At 37.4% G+C, this 21,084-nt stretch overlaps 1 protein-coding gene and 1 long non-coding RNA gene across 3 annotated transcripts in view; one reads left to right on the top strand and one right to left on the bottom strand.

Moving 5' to 3' along the window:
* Positions 1 to 21,084, top strand: part of LOC124153961 — a 53,685-nt gene that overhangs the window by 5,739 nt on the left and 26,862 nt on the right. Inside the window, exons 4-5 of one of the 2 annotated variants that reach the window (XM_046527396.1) lie at positions 14,345 to 14,500; positions 15,530 to 15,674. In XM_046527396.1, coding sequence (XP_046383352.1) covers positions 14,345 to 14,500; positions 15,530 to 15,674 — 301 coding nt within the window. Of the gene's footprint in view, positions 1 to 14,344; positions 14,501 to 15,526; positions 15,675 to 21,084 lie in introns of both variants that reach the window. The other variant, XM_046527395.1, reaches the window with a different exon arrangement.
* LOC124153962 lies at positions 1,754 to 4,219 on the bottom strand. The gene is made up of 5 exons (XR_006863800.1): positions 3,826 to 4,219; positions 2,861 to 3,093; positions 2,285 to 2,455; positions 2,087 to 2,183; positions 1,754 to 1,794 (listed from the first exon to the last, which is right to left on the bottom strand). It is a non-coding gene; the product is annotated as an uncharacterized LOC124153962 (long non-coding RNA).

Genomic DNA, 21,084 nt, shown 5'->3' with positions numbered 1-21,084 from the left:
ATATATCTCACGATAAAGGACCGATCGGATATAGGTAAATGATTCAATATTTATGCCCGATAAATCATCATTATAACAGTAAAATTATGACCTAACCCACCTGTCTGAAGCCATTGTGATATTATCAAAACAACAACAATCAGCTGATTTCCTAAACGAGATTTTCAAAGCGTATTATATAAATCCACGGTTTAATATAATTTTTAAATGCAAATGAAGCAATTATTTGTAATTGCAAGTCAATATTCCATAAAATACAGAAAAATATATAAAATATCTTCTCCCTCATTGGTTGCGCAAACTGTTCAGAAAGTTTTTCATACGGGAAGGGGCGGAGCTTCCAAATAGCTCGCGCAAGAAATAGCATGCTGCTATTCCGAACAAAATTATTACTACGCTTCATTCTGAATACGGGGTCGTTGCAATAATGACCCGCAGAATAGCATATGCTATTTTTTGCAACGCTTATCCAGAATAGCAGCCAAAGGATGCTACTGGGGGAGAGCTTGTTATGTTTTTGCGTTTAGTTTGAAAATATATTCTACTCCACGGCTGCTATTATGGATGGAATAGCATTATGCTATTCTTCATTATTGCAACCGATGTTGCTATAATATAGCGTATTTCAACGCCTATGCTATTTGGTATTACGAACGGTTGCAATTCGTGTTTTTACTACACCGGAAGACGTAATTCTCAGAATAGCATAGGCCCGTTGCTATTTACTATTATGAACGGCGAATTGCAACCGGTACCCAGATAGCATGCTAAACTTGCAGCAAGCTTGCTGCAAGCTTGTCATGACAAAGTTGCAAGTTTGCAGCAAGCTTGTCATGACAAGCCTGCAAGCTTGCGGCAAGCTTGAATCAAACCTCCTAGTTACGCTTTTTCAAACTTGCAGCAAACTTGTCGCAACAAACCTGCGGCAAACTTGTCGCATCAAACCTGCAGCAAACTTGTCGTATCAAACCTGCAGCAAACTTGTCATGACAAGCCTGCAAGCTTGCGGCAAGCTTGAATCAAACCTCCTAGTTACGCTTTTTCAAACTTGCAGCAAACTTGTCGCGTCAAACCTGCAGCAAACTTGTCACATCACACCTGCTGAAAACGTGTAGTGTCACACCTGCTACATACTAGGAAAACTAGTTCCACACCTACCATTTCTGTAGTGACACTTGCTGAGGAAAAACTGCCTTAAAATTTCTGTTAAATAAAATGCTCTCCTAAATAATGATCAATTTACAACAACAAAATTGAAAATTTTCCACTCTATCAATTGTTAGTCATTTCACATGCACAGAATTTGGCTGCTAAATTTATTTAATAAAATGTGCAACAAATAAATGCCGAAGAGTTTATTTTTCTCATTAATTATGTACATGTTGAGGCAGTGGTGGACATACCATTAAGATAGATATCTAGTCATCGATAGTTAATCATTATTAATGAAGTGAGTGAAGTACTTACAAACTGAATAGGAAACATCTAAGACAGAAACACTTTTAAAAATTTATGACCCCCTAGGCCACACATGGTAATAACTAAATTACAGAAATCTTCAAAAGGTAAAAACATATTGCTCGAATTTTATCAAAACATTCACAAGTATGCTGATTGGCTTTGAGGATTTAAAATTAAAACTTCATTCTTTTGAATTGTTGTTTAGTTATGGGAGTACAAGGTTGTGCATGGAACTTACATGGTTACATACTTATAGATCGTTACTGATGAACTTATTAAGCAAAATTATTGTCTTCATCAGCCTGATCCTCGGTCTGTTTATCCTGCCAATCCCTGAAGAGAAAATAGTAATTACTCCATGTGAAATGATATATCATGTATCATTTGCTTAAATCAGGGAGGTAAATTGAGAAATTATTAACTAATATTCCAAAAAGAATAAGCAATCAGATTCAATAAATAAGATGTCCATATTGTACCCCCACATTCTCATAATGGCGGTTAATGATTCAACTTCCATGGAACATTATAGTGTATACCTATTGTAAGAGGGAATGGAAAATATGAAGAAAATGTCTGGGATGATCGAATTAATGTGGCAGGGAAATGAAAAGCGACTACTTACATTCTTATTTTCCTGACTTTAGCCTGGTTGAGCCAATTACTCAGACACCCTTTCAGCTCCACATCTGATGCATCAGGGTAGACCCTTCTGCATACACCTATGAAATTATAAAAAACATACTTAATGTTGTACGTTAAAAGTTCATTTCAACGATCAATTATTATAATAATCTTAGAATATCTTATTGGATGCACTCACGAAAAATAACAGGACACACTGAAGTGCTATAAAATGATTTCTTAACCGAATTCTTCCGAAGTTTGCCCGTAAGGGAATACAGCTCTGCTTCATAGTCATTCTAAGACGACGCAACATATTTTGTAGAAGTGTTCATTCATTTCTTCTACCAACTGCTACCAAACATTGCATCTAGAGATAAAAAAGATCAGATCAATTAAGAGTTAACAGCTTATACAAGAATAACAACAATCATGTTTATAGCCAGAAGAAAAATTCACCAAAAAAATTAACACAATTGTCATGGTTAGTATGCACATGTAGTATGTGTGCACAAGTGCATATGAAATCACAAAAATCCAATCATACCAAAACTGTTTAATATTTCATTGGACAATAATCCATACGCACTTCAAAATTATGTTGTACTTGAGTATTTTTATAGCACTTTGAATTCCAAACACCGAGTGTCTGGCGGGCTCCAGATTTACATCGATTTTGAAACTTTCTTACAAAAACTTAATTTTTCTTTCATTAAAAAAATCATACATTGTTTGAATCAGGATGGCAGCACACAAATTATCATTATTCACTTACCAACTTTGGCTCAAATGAGGGATCTTCACTTATCCTACGGCAGAGTTTGATGAAAGCCTCATCTGCTGTCAATGGCAATCGGCTGAAATTCATCTCCTCCACAGCAGCATCCTTTCGCGTTGGGTCACATGCCAATAAAGCATCTACTTTCCTCTCCAAGTGGAAAAACCCAGGTGCCATTTCTCCCATCCACATGAGGAGCTGGCCATTCTGTAGTTTTAATTTACTGCAGCCTGTAAATATAAAATTGTTATAAATACAATAATACCAATTGATTTGCTTATATTATACTACCTTAGCACACTTGGTACTTAATCATCATAAATCCTGCCTAGATGCTTATCGAACAGGTGCTAACCATAGATTTTAATACACCACTAATTTTTCTGTCAACAAACACGAGTAATTGATTACTTTACATCACAAAAATTTTAAGGATTGCAATCTTATTGCACAGAAACAGCTTAGAAATGTGTTACTTATGCCCTTGAGTGCAACATGCCTGTTAAGAATGTACTGGCAGAATGTACGATATATACATGGGCATTTGTAAAAAAAATGAACTAAAGCACAAATCAATGCCAAAATTATAATGATCAGAGAGAGTTCAACTGATGGCTATGTTTAGAACAGCTAATTAACTGCTATTATTCTTCGACATATTCCCAATAGTTATTCATTTTCAAGAAAAATCCTTCATAAACGAGTTTACTGAGGTTGAGACTAATACTTTAACGTCATAAAGAACTGCTAACAAAGTGGATTCTACTGCGAGAACCCTGATATTTCAACTTAAACCGTCTGAATGGAGTCTTTTCACTATGCCAGCGAAAGCAAAGATCATGCTAAATTGTAATTACACTGAGAATAAAATAATGAATAATCTTAAATAATTATTGGATAGCAATTGGCGGTTCATTAATCATACATAGTATCGAATAGAAAAACATGTTCCATTTACTCACATTTACATGCTCAGCACAGCAGAGATGAGTAGATGCTGACAGAGGCAACTTCTTAAATCTCTTCGTGCCGCTAAAAGCCACTGTTTCCGAGAATTCAGTAATCTTCCAATCCCCTTTTGCCAGTATTCACTACGAAACACGGATTATTTTCTTCTTCCATAGCATACTCCAACGTAAATTTGCTTGTAAAACAGGATTTTACTTCACAGCTAAATTCACAATCACAAAGTCACAAGTCACAAGCCAAAATAACGGCAACCGTTAGGTCACGTGATACAAAAGACTGCCGCCGGGCGTTTTGGCGCGAGTTCAAAATACGATTTTTAATCCAAAATATTAAAATAAGTTCGTAATATAATGGGAAAAGTTTTTTACTTGAGTTTTTTTATGAGTATGAAGATAATTATATCAAATAACATTATATTGTTATATTACTATAATTCTCATTAAGTACATATTATTAAAATCTTACAACCAAGCCAAATAGGCTGGAAAGAGGCATGAAAAATTCAACCTTGAGATGGCAAGGAAAAGTCAAGCTTCACGTAAGCTAACATGCTATGTGTGGGTAGTAGCAGGTTTGATATGGCAAGTTTACTGCAAGTGTGATATGGCAAGTTTGCTGTAGGTTTGATATGGCAAGTTTGCTGCAGGTGTGATATGGCAAGTATGCAGCAGGAATGATATGACAAATCTGCTATGGGTGCAATATGGCATGTATTCTGCAGGTGTGATGTACAAGTCTACGGCTTGTATGTGTTCACATAACTTGTAAGCTTTATTCAAGCTTGTACATAGCTTTCATGCCAGAATAGGTTTGTCACAGCAAGTTTGCTGCAAACTTGCCACGACAAGGCTTGTCGTGACAAGCCAAGGACAAGCCTATGACAAGTTTGCTGCAAGCTTGCATGCTATCTGGGATAGGCTTGCTATAATATTACGCGGTCTTCGATGCCGAGCAATTCGGTATTGCAACCAGAAAACGTGCGCATTGCGATGTCGAATTGTTTTTCTGAGGTTAAAGTAACCTAATCAAGCATTGAAAAATGGAATAATAGCCAAAAATAAAATGATATCAGCTTTATTTTAATTAAATAATAGTAGCATAAGTGATGAATATTTAACTAGTTAAGTGATTTGGTTAGGAATTAACATTCGAGCTTAATATATGAAGCACAAGCTTGCTTCATCGACAGTACGAAAACAATAACAATTAATGCAAAGAATTACTACCATTAGCCCAAATTTTACGTGTTTTATTCATATTTACAATTCATAATTTTATTTCATCACTTGACTTGCTACTAAAAATATCCTCAATGTAGGCTATCAGGTCGATTCTTGAAAAATTTCAAGCTTGTGTTAACACACTAACTCGCCAAATATATTAATAGTTATAGCTTTCAATGAAAACCATATATTACCATAATAATACCATATACTTTGATCAGCCGTTCATTTCCTCAATTGGACAGTATATACAAATACATGCAACGAGTCGAAATTGTTTTCCCCACTATTCGCTGCCTTCTACAATTAAAACTAAAAATTTACTAAATTATAAACACGGGCAGTCGACTTGAATTACTTGCTTGAAAACAAAGGATTTCTCCGAACACCAATAAAGTTTCCGAACAAATATGATTCACCACAAACGTTTAATGGAATATCCATGCACTACATCATTAATGCAATATATATCATGTGGAATTGAATACAAATTGTTTCCTCTATAGACAAGTAAGTTATTCACACAATTAAGTTTCAGTTTATCGGCACAGTTCAGGGTCTATCAAAAATTTCAGTGAGCACATAATAAAATCAGCTGATACGAAAACAATGATAACTGACACAACAGCACTTTCCACACGATTCACTATTGCTAGATTCACTTTTTCACAGCTGTTCCATCCATTCTCAAATTCACCATCACCTCCCTCTGCTTTTTCCAAATATGCAGCTGAAATATCGATACTATTCCATCATAATACATGAAAGCACAGCTGTGACGTTGCCACCTACTTCATTTCCTAAACAGAGAATGAACACTGAAATTAGGGAGTCATATAATATATAGATAACATTAGAAACGAAAGCTTCTAGTTCATACAGTAAAACGATATCGTCACGAGCAATACAATAAAAGTTGATACATATTAATTCTGATATGCAACAAACAGACTTCGAAGCCTATAACACATTTACGAAGAAAATCAAACATATTTAGCTTTCAATGATTATTTCGCATAGCATATATCTCACGGTAAAGGACCGATCGGATATAGGTAAATGATTCAATATTTATGCCCGATAAATCATCATTATAACAGTAAAATTATGACCTAACCATAGACCTAACCCACCTGTCTGAAGCCATTGTGATATTATCAAAACAACAACAATCAGCTGATTTCCTAAACGAGATTTTCAAAGCATATTATATAAATCCACGGTTTAATATAATATTTAAATGCAAATGAAGCAATTATTTGTGATTGCAAGTCAATATTCCATAAAATACAGAAAAATATATAAAATATCTTCTCCCTCATTGGTTAAGCAAACTGTTCAGAAAGTTTTTCATACGGGAAGAGGCGGAGCTTCCAAATAGCTCGCGCAAGAAATAGCATGCTGCTATTCCGAACAAAATTATTACTACGCTTCATTCATAATACGGGGTCGTTGCTATAATGACCCGCAGAATAGCGTATGCTATTTTTTGCAACGCTTATCCATAATAGCAGCCCACATGTAGAGTAAAATAAATTTTGCAGTGGAAGGAATACAGTAAACTCCTGATTTTACGAAGTCAGTGGGACCGGAAAATTGGCACTTCGTAAAATCGAGTTTCGTAAATTCAAACCTTTTTCATAAGTCACGAAAAAAATGTTCGCTTTTGTTTCTTCCGCCGTTTTTTGTCTTTAGTGGTCTTATTTTAATGTTTTCGGTGGTTATTCTCGGTATAATTCATAGAAAAGGCTTTTTGCTATCGATTTATGATGTGAAAAATCGTTAAATAATTATACCACCATAAAATTCCCATTTCTTGTTCATACTTCAACATCAACGATCGCTAAAGAAATTCCCGACCAGTTTAGAAAACGTAATCAAATAATGAATTGCAATGTTTATTATAAGAATTAACAGTTATAAATTTGTGATTAGGAGCCAATAGCTACTATTAAGTATGCAAAAGATAGATATTTGTTTCTGACACCCACGGAATTTTAGCGGCAGCCGGCCTAACCGCCATTTATGTCGCCCTCTATCGCTCAGTGACGAGAAAAAAAAGAAAAACAAGGGTCTTAGCCCGTTTCCAAAATAACCTTCGTAAGTTAATATTTCGAGTTACTTCGTATTTTCAGCAGAATGTGCTCTATTTTCACTGAGATTCAATTACGATCATAAATAACGTAGGATGTGATTATCTTCTGGCGAATATTTGAAGTAAATTCTGTTTGAGTTCTCCGTCCGACTACTGTGTTCCATCATCTTCGCAGACGTTGCCATAAAAGACTTAATTCTTCATCAGGACTGTATTCTTCATACCGGGTGTGAGGTGACCTGTTCATATAGTATGTTTCTCTCCTTTTATGCCGACAGGAGCAAGGTTCCAACCGGAAAACGACAGGAGAAACATCTTACAGTATCGGAGAAATATAGATAGAAACGTTATTATCCACATTGATTGTTTTCCTACAAGAGACGTTTTATCATTTCTCAACGTGGTTAAGTATTGGTTCGCTAGCGTGAATTCCCAAAAAATGACACGCAAAAACCTGTACCGTCACCTCATTTAGTTTTCGTGTTCCTTTCTCCGCCGTATTGAAAGTTAGGCAAAGGATCATTGACATAGAGAAAAGATTTTCTTAGTTTTAGCACTAAAAAATAGTCGCGCCATAATCTTAAATAAATATAGTGTGGAAAGAGCAAAGAAATTAATTTCAATTGAAAAGTCAGCTGAGAAGAAGAGAGACAATTATAAGCGCGGCACCATTTTCCCGATAGTGGAAGATACTTCTTCCGCCTCTCTCCGGTTAATAACTTCCCCCCGTTACAGGTAAAGATGAACCATGCCCTTCTCCACAATCGGGGAACGTTCCCAGTGGGTGGGGTGAATAAGAGTGGGATGGGGATTGCCTGAGGGAAGAAGTGTGGTCAGCACAAGGACTGGTGAAGGGGGCAGGACAAAGAAGGGTGGGGAAATGGCCTTCAGCTCTGCCTCAGTCTACTTTTGGGGGCCGTATTTTTTTGCGACGCACACAAGCTCAGTCTCCTTAGGGAGGGAGTGAATGGGAAATGCTGGGGAAGGAGGGGTTTGGGATGCGTAAGGTGGGTGTCAGCAAGATCAGCCAAAGGCGGCAGGAGGGAAGGGACGGCTTTGGAAAGACAGAACCCCAGCATGGGAGAACGGGGAAGCGCGTGAGAAGAAAGTTCATGGTTAGACTTGGAAGTGCGTCTTCATTACGAGAAGCCTGAAATATAAATTGGCGGTAAATAGAGCCCAGTACTTAAGATATTTAAGTTGTTCATTCACAAAGGCCAATATATACACGAAAAGATATTATGGCGCGGATTGCATGTATCAACGTCCATTTCGGGATGTTATTAATTTCTGTTCCCATTTATAAAAGTAGCAAATAGATTTGAAAGAATGATAATCATGAATAAAAATATCTAAATCGATATCCAAACGCACATGAGCAAAATAGATGAATGTATACATACCGATCCATCGCAAGTAATACCGCTCAAGCTTCTTCCGGTATAGGACTTTAAAATTCTGGATAATGCCTTGGTCCAAGGGCTGGGACTTGCTAGTCGAGTTCGGGGGTAAAAAGAGGACTCGAACATTAGCCAATTTTAGACCTTCCACTTTTTTATGAACGGTGGCATTATCCATTATTAAAACAATTTTGCTGTTCTCTCCAGCAATTTTTCTCTGTAGACGTATAACCGTTTGCTGGAAAATTTCTCGGGTCATCCAGCTGTTTTTATTTGCATGGTAAAAAACGGGGAGGGCTTCCAATTTTACATGTTTTAAGCACCGTGGCCTTTCAAATTTCCCAATGACAACGGGCTTATTTTGTCCGTGCCCGTTTGGTTGACGCACAGCCCCACAGTAACACGCACTTTACTCTTTTTCCCCCATGGCACCTTTGCCCTTTGAAACCCAGGGTTGCGTCAGGTAATGCATTAAAAAATAGCCCAGTTTCAGGGGCCAGCGAGGGTGAGCTCGTCGAGGAAAGGGTCCCGGATTAGGGACCCTTCGAAGTGCTTCGGCGAAAAGTAGTCAAGTAGTCTTCGAAGTACGTTCACAGCAGTGCAAAGGGTTAATTAGGGGTGTACGAAATACTCCGCGCGACCTTCCTGACATGTTAAACTACGAATTATTGTCGATGCTATGTTTACGAACAGGCACGTAAATAGGGGCATAATGTCAGCCGCGATATTTTAACTTAACTCCTACTCCCCCTAAATTCCCACAGTGAGGTTTTTGGCGACCCATTTCTCTCCAAAGTTGCATTATCATTTATGATTTCGCACTTTTGATGGACCACAGTTGGAAGCGCTGATTTTTTAGCTACTTACGCCGGCGTAACTAGTTTTGTTGACAAATGTTTCGCCGTAGTTCGTATAAACGAATGCCATTTGCTCCTAGGGACCGAGCCGAGGTTCGTAAATTCAAAACATTTCGTATAATCGAAACTTCGTATAATCGAATAGCGCCATGTATTTAGCATAGGCTTTTCACCGGGACCGCAACATCACTTCGTATAATCGAAAACTTCGTAAAATCCTGCTTCGTAAAATCAAGAGTTTACTGTATTGAATTGGTGGCATGTAACTTAATCATCATCTCATATAATGCAATGTCCTTTTCAATTAATAATGGTTGTAGTAACTTTAATAGATTGTCCAAATACAATTTTCAATACTTATTCATATGGTATACAATTAGAAAAATAATCTTTAAAACTGGTGAGTTTTTCGCCATGGGACAAAATTAGACAGCAGGATTAGAACAATTGGAGTAATACATAATGCAAGCTGCAGAGGCAGTGCTTGTCCAACTTAACCCCTCAAGCGTGACTTTAAATGCCCGTGGACCCTCTCTCAGCGTGTGTGACACAGCGTTTGTGTCGTCCGATTGCCATGCCTCAAGCGTGCGCGACACAACCAAGGCGTCTGAATGTTTCATTAGGTATTCCTATCTCTTAAGCTTCCATATATGTACTTTTAGTGAGTATATATGTGAGACACATCTGCCTGCTATCATTATGTGCCCCTGTGTGGTCTGTGTTTGCGTTCTCATATTTTTTTCTAGCTGATGTCAGGAAAGAAATGGGTTCCATCCAGGCTCTAGGGTCAGCGTCTGGTGGATGCTAATGAAAGATATCCTTGGTTTATGTGCTTTCTTAGCGATTGTGTGTAACGTGTGGGGATGCTGAATGCTTTCTTCTCTGGTTCATTATCATCTGCTTCTCTGCCTCATCGTTTCCTTTCTCTTTTGTCGAGGCAATGATGGTGAAGGCATTGTCACTCAACGCCTCTCGAAGACCGGCCAGCATCCCCACATCTTGGTATCTTATTTACAACGTTTAAGGCTAAGGGTTGGGGTGTTTTCACCCCTATGCTTGCTTTGGTGATTTTTTAAATTTTTTTTCGGCCTTGAATCCACTCCATCTCTGTACCCCTCTTTAGTTGACCATGGCTTCTAGCTCGCGTGAGTTGTGCGATGAGCAAGTGCTTGACGCTTTGGAAGAAGAGAGCGCAGGATGCTTAGATACTACTTCGGAAATTTGAATTGAATACTCTCTGGATTCCAGTTCCGAAGAGAGCGAAGGACCTTCTCATTTTTCTGTGAATCTTCAAGAAAATAATTGGCAAGAGATCGACAGTGCTGACCCTCCTTAACCTTTTGCATGTGAATTAGTGGGAAAACAAATATTGCCTGTTCCATGTATAGATGATCCCTTGGCATATTTTGAGTTATTTTTTGATGATGAAATAATTTCAATTATAGTTACTGAGACAAACCGCTACGCAGCACAGTTTCTTGCTCGTGAGAAAGAGAAAATTACGAAGCAAAAAAAATCGCACTTCAAAGTGGGTACCCACAACTCTGGGGGAAATAAGGGTGTATTTAGGTTTCCTGATGTTGATGGGAATAATTCAGAAACCAAGCCTTAGAATGTATTTTAGCAGAAAGCATTGGATAAGAGACTCCATTTTTTCCCAATGTAATGAGTGAGCAAAGATTTTCATTGCTCACCAAATTTCTCCATTTTGTAGATAATACCGATGAGGAATTTGTAAAAAGGGATCCAAAACTGTATAAAATTTTACCAATTAGTGAATATTTGAAAAATAAGTTCCAAAAAGTGTATATACCCGGTAAGGAAATCAGTGTAGATGAGTCTTTGTTGTTGTGGAAAGGTAGACTGTCGTGGAAACAGTATATTCCCATGAAAACTTCCCGGTTTGGGATAAAATTGTTTGAACTTTGTGACTCTGCAGGGTATTTATGGAATTTTATTATTTACTGTGGCTCAGGGACAAAATTGGGCTGTGAAATCACAAAGGACACATCTTTTTTCAACAAAAGTTGTTCTAAGTTTGTGTGAGAAACTATTAGACTCTGGTAGATGTGTTTATATGGACAATTTTTGCAGTAGTCCCAATCTTTTCCATAGGTTAGTTCAGAGGACAACAGATGCTGCTGGAACCGTGAAAATCACGCGTAAAGGTATGCCAGTAAACCTAAAAAAGAAACTGAAGAAAGGATAAGTTGTTAGTGCAAAGTGTGGGAAATTGGTTGCTTTGAAGTGGAAGGATAAACGCGATGTTGCATTGCTGACTACAAAACATTCAGACCAAATTCAACCCGTAAGTCAAAAGGGTGGGCTAGAATTTGTAAACAAACCTATGTGTGTAATAGAATATAATAAATATATGGGGGGGTGTAGATTTAAAAGATCAACTTTTAGAATCGTTCCTGCTGGAAAGAAAAAGGACAAAAGTGTGGTACAAGAAATTATTCAACCACTTAGTTAATACGGCTGTGTTAAACGTGTACATTTTATACCATAAGGCTGGTAAGATCACCTAGCATACAGAATGAGCTTAACGAACAAAATAATAGCTAAGTATCACGGACAGAATTTAGAACAGTGCGAAGGATGGCCCTCGGATATCGATATGGAATGTACGCAATTGACCAGGCAGCATTTTGTTCAACAAAACTCGCAAACTGAGACATTTAAGGTTGGAAGAAGAAAGTGTGTTGTGTGCACAAAAAACGGTAAGAGAAAAGAGACAAGATATGGATGCAAAAACTGCCCAGGAACACCCTCACTCTTCTTAGAACCCTGTTTTGAGCAGTAGGTATCACACACAGGTCAACTATTAACCACCGGATAAGAGGAGCAGGAAAAAGTTAATGGATCTGAAAATTGTAAGTACGTACATATTCATAATTGTAAAATTTAAACAATTGTTTATAAAATATATTTTTTTCGATTTTTTTTTGCACAGTGATAAGATTCAAAAAAATATTTTACTTCATGTCTGCAGAAAATCTGAAGTGCCTCTAAATTAAAGCACCCTGGGTGGTTGAAATGCCTACGATTAAAGCACCGTATAGGGACGGAATAGCGAGGACGCTAATGCTGTGTCGCGCACGCTTGAGGGGTTAAGGAGGTGGACTGGGAAGATCTTTTACTATTAGCTATCTTCCAGCAGAGTCAGCTCTATTTTGGTTATTTCTCAGTAACAAAGGAAGTATTGAAAATTTTATTAGGAAAATTTGCAATTCTATTACAAATACTACTTACTTACTTACTCCTGTGGCCATTCGACACATAGAAGGTCTTTGGCCTCACCAACTAGGCGCCTCCACATTCTACGGTTGCCTGCCATATCCAGCTTACAAATACTACTACAATCATTAATCCAAAATGGTGTTATATCGTTTGAAATGACAATGAGGTTTAACATCACCAAATTTAGGCTTTCACTGTGAAGTGAAAAAAGTAGGGTTCTTTTTTTTCCATTTTGATGCAAAAATAAATATGTAGTTTTCTCTTGGTGTATGTTTTGTCTTCATACAACTATTTGCTGTTTTGGTGTGGGAAGGTAAGGAAAGTAATGGATGAGCATGGAAAAAAGTAATAGAGGATAGTAGGACATATGTAGACAGCTGGGGAGGAAGGAACTGCCTCCAAAAAATGGTCAATCAAATGACTCATAATGGAGGATCAAATACACATGTAATAATAATATAGTTACTACTCTCACCATTTCCTCTATAGGTGCCATCAGAACATTTAAGTCCTTTTACCTTGGTGTTTAATATTTTTTATTACTCCCACCGGCACCTGCGAAACTTTTGAATGAAGAATCCTTCCACCTTTAAAGGTTGTCTTTCATGTGAAGGAATCTTTTTGGTGTATATTCTTGCAACAATGTACAAAAAATTGTATTAATATGCAAATCAGGATATCCTTTGGAAATCAGATTTTGCGAAATATGGATATCTGAGGGATATCGCCGGATTTTCTAAATGCGACGGCTAAGTATGAATGCTGGGACAAACCCCGTGTGATGTCAGTCTGGTTCCCACTGCCGTCGTGTGAGGTGATCACCTTGGTCACCAAGGTCATGACCTTGGGGCGACGATACGTGCGCCGCTGTGATGCAGGCTGCTAGCAGGTAGCAGAGTACCCTGCTAGCAGGTAGCGCTTGGCTTAAATAAGGATTATTAATACCTTATGAAACAAAGGAAACTTTCCGAACATTGGCAGTTTCAATAGGTGATTATTAAGAGATGTTTCCCTGAGCTCTGTGCCTCATGCATGCATTGGTAATCTCAGACGATGTAAAACTCCTATTTACTCGTATAGAAACTAGGTCCCTGTGACGTTACGTGCAGTGGCATCACGTGGGCGCCAATCTGGCCTTTTTCAAATGAGGTTAAAATTGACTGTTAACATTCGTCTACATACTGTGATATCTAAAACCAAATATTTTGTATACATATTATGAATACACTAATGATGGGTAGCAAATCGCAATCAATGCGCTTTCGTTTTCTTTGATGAAGGAAACTACCCTATTTAGGATCTGTGTTTTCTGTTTCTTCATTTAAAGCCAGTTCATGTGTAGACCTGAAAATATGTAGAGAACTACCAATGCATAGTACTTCAACATCCCTTTTATAACATTGGTTTCAGTTTTCCTAATCTTACTTATTCCACTCTCAGCATGTCCACCAAGAATAGTTTTCCTCTCAAAAACTTGGTTATTACCTGTTTCCAGGTTTTTAAAAATAATTTTCTCTGCCGTAAATGAAATGTATTTTTTTTACCAAAATTTGTGTTTTATTTCAACTTTTTATAAATTGTGTGTAGATGCATATTTATTTAGATTATTTACTACGCATTTGATGAAATATTTTCCTGATGCATAAAATCTCTAAACCATTTATTTTACCTTTGACTTATGACAAATTTAATAGAATAACAGAAATAAAGCCGCTGGCCAAGGAATCGCAGGCATCCAAGATATGGCTACAAAATATTCAGATTCTGATTCTGACGAGGATGATGATGATGATGGAACTGCTCTTTTTATGCCAACCCGAGGTTCCACAGATAAGGGTGAAAGTAAAAAGGTAAAATTATAGATTAATTGTCCAACATCACTATAGTCAATTGGTAGGGCAATGAGATGAAGCCTACTGAAAGGAAATGTCTTCACTCTTAAATTTGGATTGACTTCCTATAAACATACATTTAAATGAGTTGCACACTTAGAAAACATTTTTAATGGCTAGCGACCATAATCTCATGATATCATGAATGACTTACCTTGAAGTCATTGCTGTTTGTATGCAAAAATTTCTGTAATTAATGTAAACATATCTGGAATAAATCCATTTCTGTAACAGAAACTAACAATAAGCACTCTTAGTCTACATCCCTCGTACATATCTATCTGTGGACCAGAGGTGGTCTGGAGGAATGGAGGCCCTCGGCTAGGCATCATGATGGGACCCTCCTTACCAATTAAGGGGGTCCGCCCAGAAATTGCATGCCCAGAAATGGATTGAAGCTATTCTAGTCTTAAAAACTATACAAAAGTTTAAAAAATAGCAATTTGGTAAGAAAAAATATTTTGAAAAGTGAGAATTTCACATCTTATAAAGTTTAGTAATGTATTATGCTTCAGTTATCTATTAATGAATTTTTTCCTGGATATTGTGCTGAAATCTAAAAACCTGATATACAGCCTTTATGTGCTGAAATCTAAAACTCTGATATAGCCTTTTCAAATATCCCTTTCAAAAAAGCATCAGGTTCTCTTTTACCTCTTTACACTTTCATTTTATTTATTTTTCATGCTATCTTTTTGCCCTGAGCATGTTGTAAATAAAGCAAATGAAGACGTAGAAATTTATAATTGCAAAAAAATCTTTGGTTCAAGTAATAATCTTTTTATTACACCTTTCATATATTCTTCACGATAGACATGGGGGCCTCCTAAGCTCGGGGCCCTCGGTGATCGTCAACCTGGCCAGACTGCCCCTACTCTTAATGCCAGTGTTACTATTATTCTGGTTATTTTTTGTGTAATTTGCAAAATAGCCCTATGGCTTTCTTTTTAATTTGTATTTATAGTATCTCCTATGTGTATTTTAAAGGCCGAAGAAAATAAAGGAGGAAAACTAGGTGAAAAATTATTGAAATTCAAAATGAGAAGCTCTGGAGTATTCTATGCTGGATCTGCCTGCGGAAGGATATTCAAGTGCAACCTTAAAGAAGGAGTTTGTGAGTCATTTGCTAAAGGTTTGGCCTCAGTTTTTCAATAAGTCAAATTTGGGGGTAACATCATTTTGGAAATCTTAACAGTTAAAAAGAAAATATTATTATGTATTAAAAAATTGACTCTGAGTTAAAGTGATGGGAGCTAAATACTTTAAATCAGTAGACAGAATTCTTTGGTTGCTGTAGTTATCATCTCTAGAAATGTAGAAGTGTATTTTTTGTTAGGGATCATCTTCAGGTCCAGGGGCTTGTTATACCACAACCATGACAGACTTATTGCTTAACCTACAACTTGAGAGAAACCACCAAGACACCATTCAATGAGTTAGCACTGCTTGAGCTGGAGTTAGGTTGGAGGTAGTGCCCCATGGACCATGGGAATGTTTTCTAATTTAGACCACAAAAGCCAGTTATATTTTCATGGGTGACTGAAAACACGAGCAGCTCAGGTCTGACGATTCAGTCACATTTTGCCTGATACATGGCATTCCATTTGTGTTATGGTCATATGGTGTTACTTCACAATAGGGTAGTTTCCTTCATCAAAGAAAACAAAAGGCAATAATTGCGATTCGTTACCCACCATTAGTGTATTCATAATATACAAATTATTTCGTTTTATAAATGCCGGTTTAGAAGAATGGCAATGGTCCATTTTTATCCTCATTTGAAAAGGGCCAGATTGGCGCCCATGCGATGCCACTCCACGTGACGTCACAGGGACCTAGTTTCTATAGGAGAAGATAGGAGTTATACATCGTCTGAGGTTACCAATGCATGCATGAGGCGCAGAGCTCAGGGAAACATGTCTTAATAATCACTTATTAAAACTGGCTAAGGTCGGAAAGTTTTCCTCATTTGATAAGGTATTAATAATCCTTATTTAAGCCAAGCGCTACCAGGCGGCAGGGCACTAGGCTACCCGCTGGTAGCCTGCGACGTATCAGCGCTAAGCCTCGCCTCAAGGTCACCTCACCGGGCGGAGGGGGAACCAGAAATACGACGTACGGAGAGATTTCCCATCATTCCTACTAACGCGTCGCGTTTTCGCGCGCTTGAAAATTTTCACTTTTCATTTAATCGCGAAAAATAGATATTATCATTTAAAAATCTAAAAGTGTGAAATGTGTACTCCAGGAGTAATAATCTTTCGAGTAAGGCAATAAAAAAATAATAGGAAACCACCCTATTATATGACTGGTCATGGTCAAATTTGTGCACACTAGTCCTAATGTAGCTTCAATTTGAAGTCAGTATTCCAATTGAGGGATTCATATCCACTGGGCTTCATTTCACAAGTTGTATTTCCATCTTAAGTTCAGAATACAATCCATCTCCTATCATCATGTATATCCAAAACCACTCCCCTATAAATTCACCTTCTCCATTCTCCTTTGCTTCCCCCTTTGTTTATGATCTATTGATGCGCTCCACATCCCATTTATCTCATCCAACAGTTTCTTTTGCCAGCATATCATGCACTTCCTCATTGTATTTTAATATCACCTCTATCATCATTCTTCATTCCCACTTCTCAGGTACCTTGAGCCAGTGAGGTAACTACGGGAGGGGTAAGGGATGAGAAGGATAGAGCCCTCCTCCAAATTCTATCAACTTTCATCTCACCAATCTTGAATGGAAGTTTGTCTTCATTTAAGTGAAAAAAGAAATTAAAAAACTAGTAACTTTCTGTTACAATTATTCAATGTAATTATGTTTTTCTTACATACCTTCATTTTATAAAGCATAATTTCATAATGTATTATTACCAGGGTTGAAATTTATTCAATGTGATCCATCCCCCTTCCAAAGCCAATTCACAGGAATTACATGTAATTTCTTCTGAATGCTGGAACATTTTCACTTTTTGATTGAAGATCATAGATATTTTGCTAATTGTATCTCATGTTTCATGATTTTCATGGCATTTCAGATGCATTGCAGCAACCACCTTCCAATTTTGAGTGACATCTGTTTTCATGATGTATGATTAAATTTTTGGACTCGAGACTTTTTTTGTTGACTACAAGCAAGTATCATTTTCCGCTCTCTATAGCTAATCATTAGAAATTGCCATTGGCTGAAATAAAGTGTGAGATTGAGTCAACTTTTGTGAAGGAATTCCGAATCCAAGTTTCGCAGGTGTATCGCAAACCTTCCACTCACTTATTTCACAGAATTTTCTCCATCTTTTCTCCCTTTTAGTGTCATTGACTTCACATAAATTTTCTCTTTTAATACTTTACACATGCATTTCACATAGAATTATCATCGCTATAATTTCTTATCACACGAATATCTCACAATGTGAGTGTTTCCCGTAGATTCCACCTGAAAGTCATGGAAAGGCTGAGGGCTCCCCAAATATTTCATGTAGATTATAAAAATGTCACATACTTCCTGCAGATTGACCCCAAAAAATTAGGATTTCACAGATTTTGCCCTTGAGTTTCACATTTATTATTTTGCTGGAGATGGGAATTTTGCGATCAGAGGTTTTCATTTATTCTCACTCATGGAGTTTAATGACTAGAGTCCATTGGCGCCAACTCCATGGGGCTTGAGGGGGCCCGAGCCCCCCCAAAATTTCGTAATGGGTGCGAGGAAAAAATGTGTCTGGCTTGTCGATTTTCCCCGGAGTGTCTAGATATCGAGATTCGAGTTATAAGGGTTCTAATGTTGATCATTGGACTCTTCTAAAATGCTTAAAAAACTTAAAACTCACTATGTACTTATAAAATTTTCCGGAGAGAGATCCTGTTTTGGGCCCCCCCAATATTTTTTGTAAGTCGGCGTACCTGCTAGAGTCATCTAATATTACCATATTATAAATGTTTAAATCCCTTCAGTCCGTGCTCTAATAATTATTCTCTCTAGGTAATGCAGGAAACTTCTGCATTTTTTAAGATATTTGTTTTGGCAGGTTTTTCGTCTCTCACAACTTTATACTGTTCTCTATCATTTTTTATTTTTTAGCTCAAGTATGAGATAGCTCTTGTGATGTTATTACTTTTCCGTTTTCTGCAGCTAAGCCATGTTTTTTCTTATACTGTTTTTATTTTTTATCACTTGGGCAAATTTTGCGATCAAAAGTTCCATATGATGATATTGTGGCATTTCATTACTTCTATTGAACTGTGAAAGTTGCAAATTATAAGTTGAGAGCAGTGACAGATGTAGATTTCAACTAATGTAATGCAAGAGCTTTACAATATATGTACTCTCATTCAAACGAATAATGTTATTAAAAAATTTTGTTATGAGGTAAATGCATGGTCCAGACCAAATGTGTATGTCAGCATATGGTAAAAGAAATGATATTACGAATTTTTTTATGTTCTGAAATTACAATTCTATGTCATGACCATCATCACGACTGGTGGAATGTAATCCACCAAATCCCAGAACACCCATAAGTATCGATTTCCCTCGTATGATATATCTAGCACGTGATGGGGATCAGGGAATTTTTAGAGGAAGGCATAAGCAAGAATTTTTGATGCTGGAACAAGAGTTTAGATTGGTAGATCCGAATAAATCGGAGATGCCGATACCCCCACTGCACAAATGCTCAACAATTGCCCACCCAATCGAATCCGCTCATCCAGTACTACTAAGGCTACTAGATGAGCGGATTTGATTCGGTGGGTGATTGTTGAGCATTTTTGCAGTGGAGGTATCGATGCTGAATATGGGAGTTCATAGTATGATGTAGTATGATGATGACTGTAGAGGAAAGAAGACCAGAGAGGGAGGGGAATTCCCCCAGACTAGTTAACCCCTTGTACTTGAATTTCTTCCTTTATTCTCTTTATAGAAAATTAGTGCAGTGATCATGTTAGTGTTAAGACTGATCTCTTCAAAGCTATCTGGTTTCTGATCGCTATCACTAAATTTTTCTTTACCCCTGCACCCATTACTTGCCGGCCTCGGTAGCACCGGGGTAAAGTCCCCGACTGCTAACCTAGAGGTTGCGGGTTCAAATCCTGCCTGGGTGGTTTGACCACCATCCAGGGTATGGATGTATGTGATTGTCAAACAAGTCAATTGTAAGAGAGGACTTCTAGTCCTAATTTCGCTTGTGAAATAAAGACGACATTATTATTATTATTTTATTTATTTTTTTTTTTCGGGTTTATGGGTCTTCATTCATTCTTTTTTTATTCTGGGGGAAGATAACTTATACTTCCTGGTTTTACTAGTTCTCAGTTCTAAGTCTAAGCTGTAATTCCCATCAGGTGTATAGAAAAATATATCCTTGTGACAGGTATTAGCATAGTTTTCCACATTTTAAATCAAAACCAGCAATGGTTACCCTGCAAATATTTGCCTTATGATACTATGTATGTATTCAATTGGGAGAGAATCTGAAACCTACTCACATTGGGTACCCTTCTAAAGTTCATTCAGGCAGATTTCCTTGGAATGAATGAAATAGTGCATCTTAATCCAATCATAGATACTGCCCTGCTTTTGGGTGACAGGGGAAAATTGTTATAGGGAGTTATGGCAGTGGTAATAAGATTCACACAGCGTTAGTTCAACAAGATATATTCGGATATAAACGGATACAACTCAATTGTACATTAGGCACGAACACACACAGAGACCACTAGCGTGCACCGGAAGTGCGCGCGCACACAATCGACAATCATCCAATACAATCGATAGTATCGAACAATCGATACAGGATCATAGCAGACAGACATAAAGAAACTATTGAGCACACCCTTCAACACTCCCCTTTGCTCATAGTTGCAGCCCCAATTCTTTAGTGAACTTCTGAGTCTTTATACGGTTTAATCCCTTGGTTAAAATGTCAGCTACATTTTCAGAGCTTGGGATGTGCACATAAACTATTAAACCCTTGGATACACAGTCTTTGACATAAAAGTAACGCACTTGGACATGCTTTGAACTTTCAGCAACAACCTCGTCTTTGGACCATGAAATGGCTCCCAGGTTATCACAAAAAATCTTACATAGTTGAGGACAGTAAAAGGATTGCCCTAATTCCTTCAACAAGGATGATACCCATACAACCTCTCTAGCTGCTTCCTGCATTGCAACAAATTCTGCCTCACATGTTGATTGAGATACAATCTTTTGCTTCCTTGACAACCAAGACACAGCACTGCCAGCCAGTATAAAGACATACCCACTCCTGGATTTTCTGTCCACTGTGCAACCTGCGAAGTCTGAATCACAAAACACCCTTAAAGTTTTTCCAGTCTTTTGATAAACAAGTTTCAACTCTTTCGTTTTGAGCAAATACTTAAACACACGCTTCACAGCTCTCCAATCAGACAAGGTAGGATTTACACACTTTTGACTTAGTTTACCTATGGCACATGCAACATCTGGACGGCTTACCGTGGCAACATACATTATATGACCAATAGCTTGCTCATACAATTTTTTATCAAAGGGT

The sequence above is a fragment of the Ischnura elegans genome, chromosome 2 (genome assembly GCF_921293095.1).
Source record: "Ischnura elegans chromosome 2, ioIscEleg1.1, whole genome shotgun sequence".
NCBI classification, from domain to species: Eukaryota; Metazoa; Arthropoda; class Insecta; order Odonata; family Coenagrionidae; genus Ischnura; species Ischnura elegans.
The sequence above is the reverse complement of the archived record's forward strand: the minus strand, read 5'-3'. Positions and strand labels throughout refer to the sequence as shown.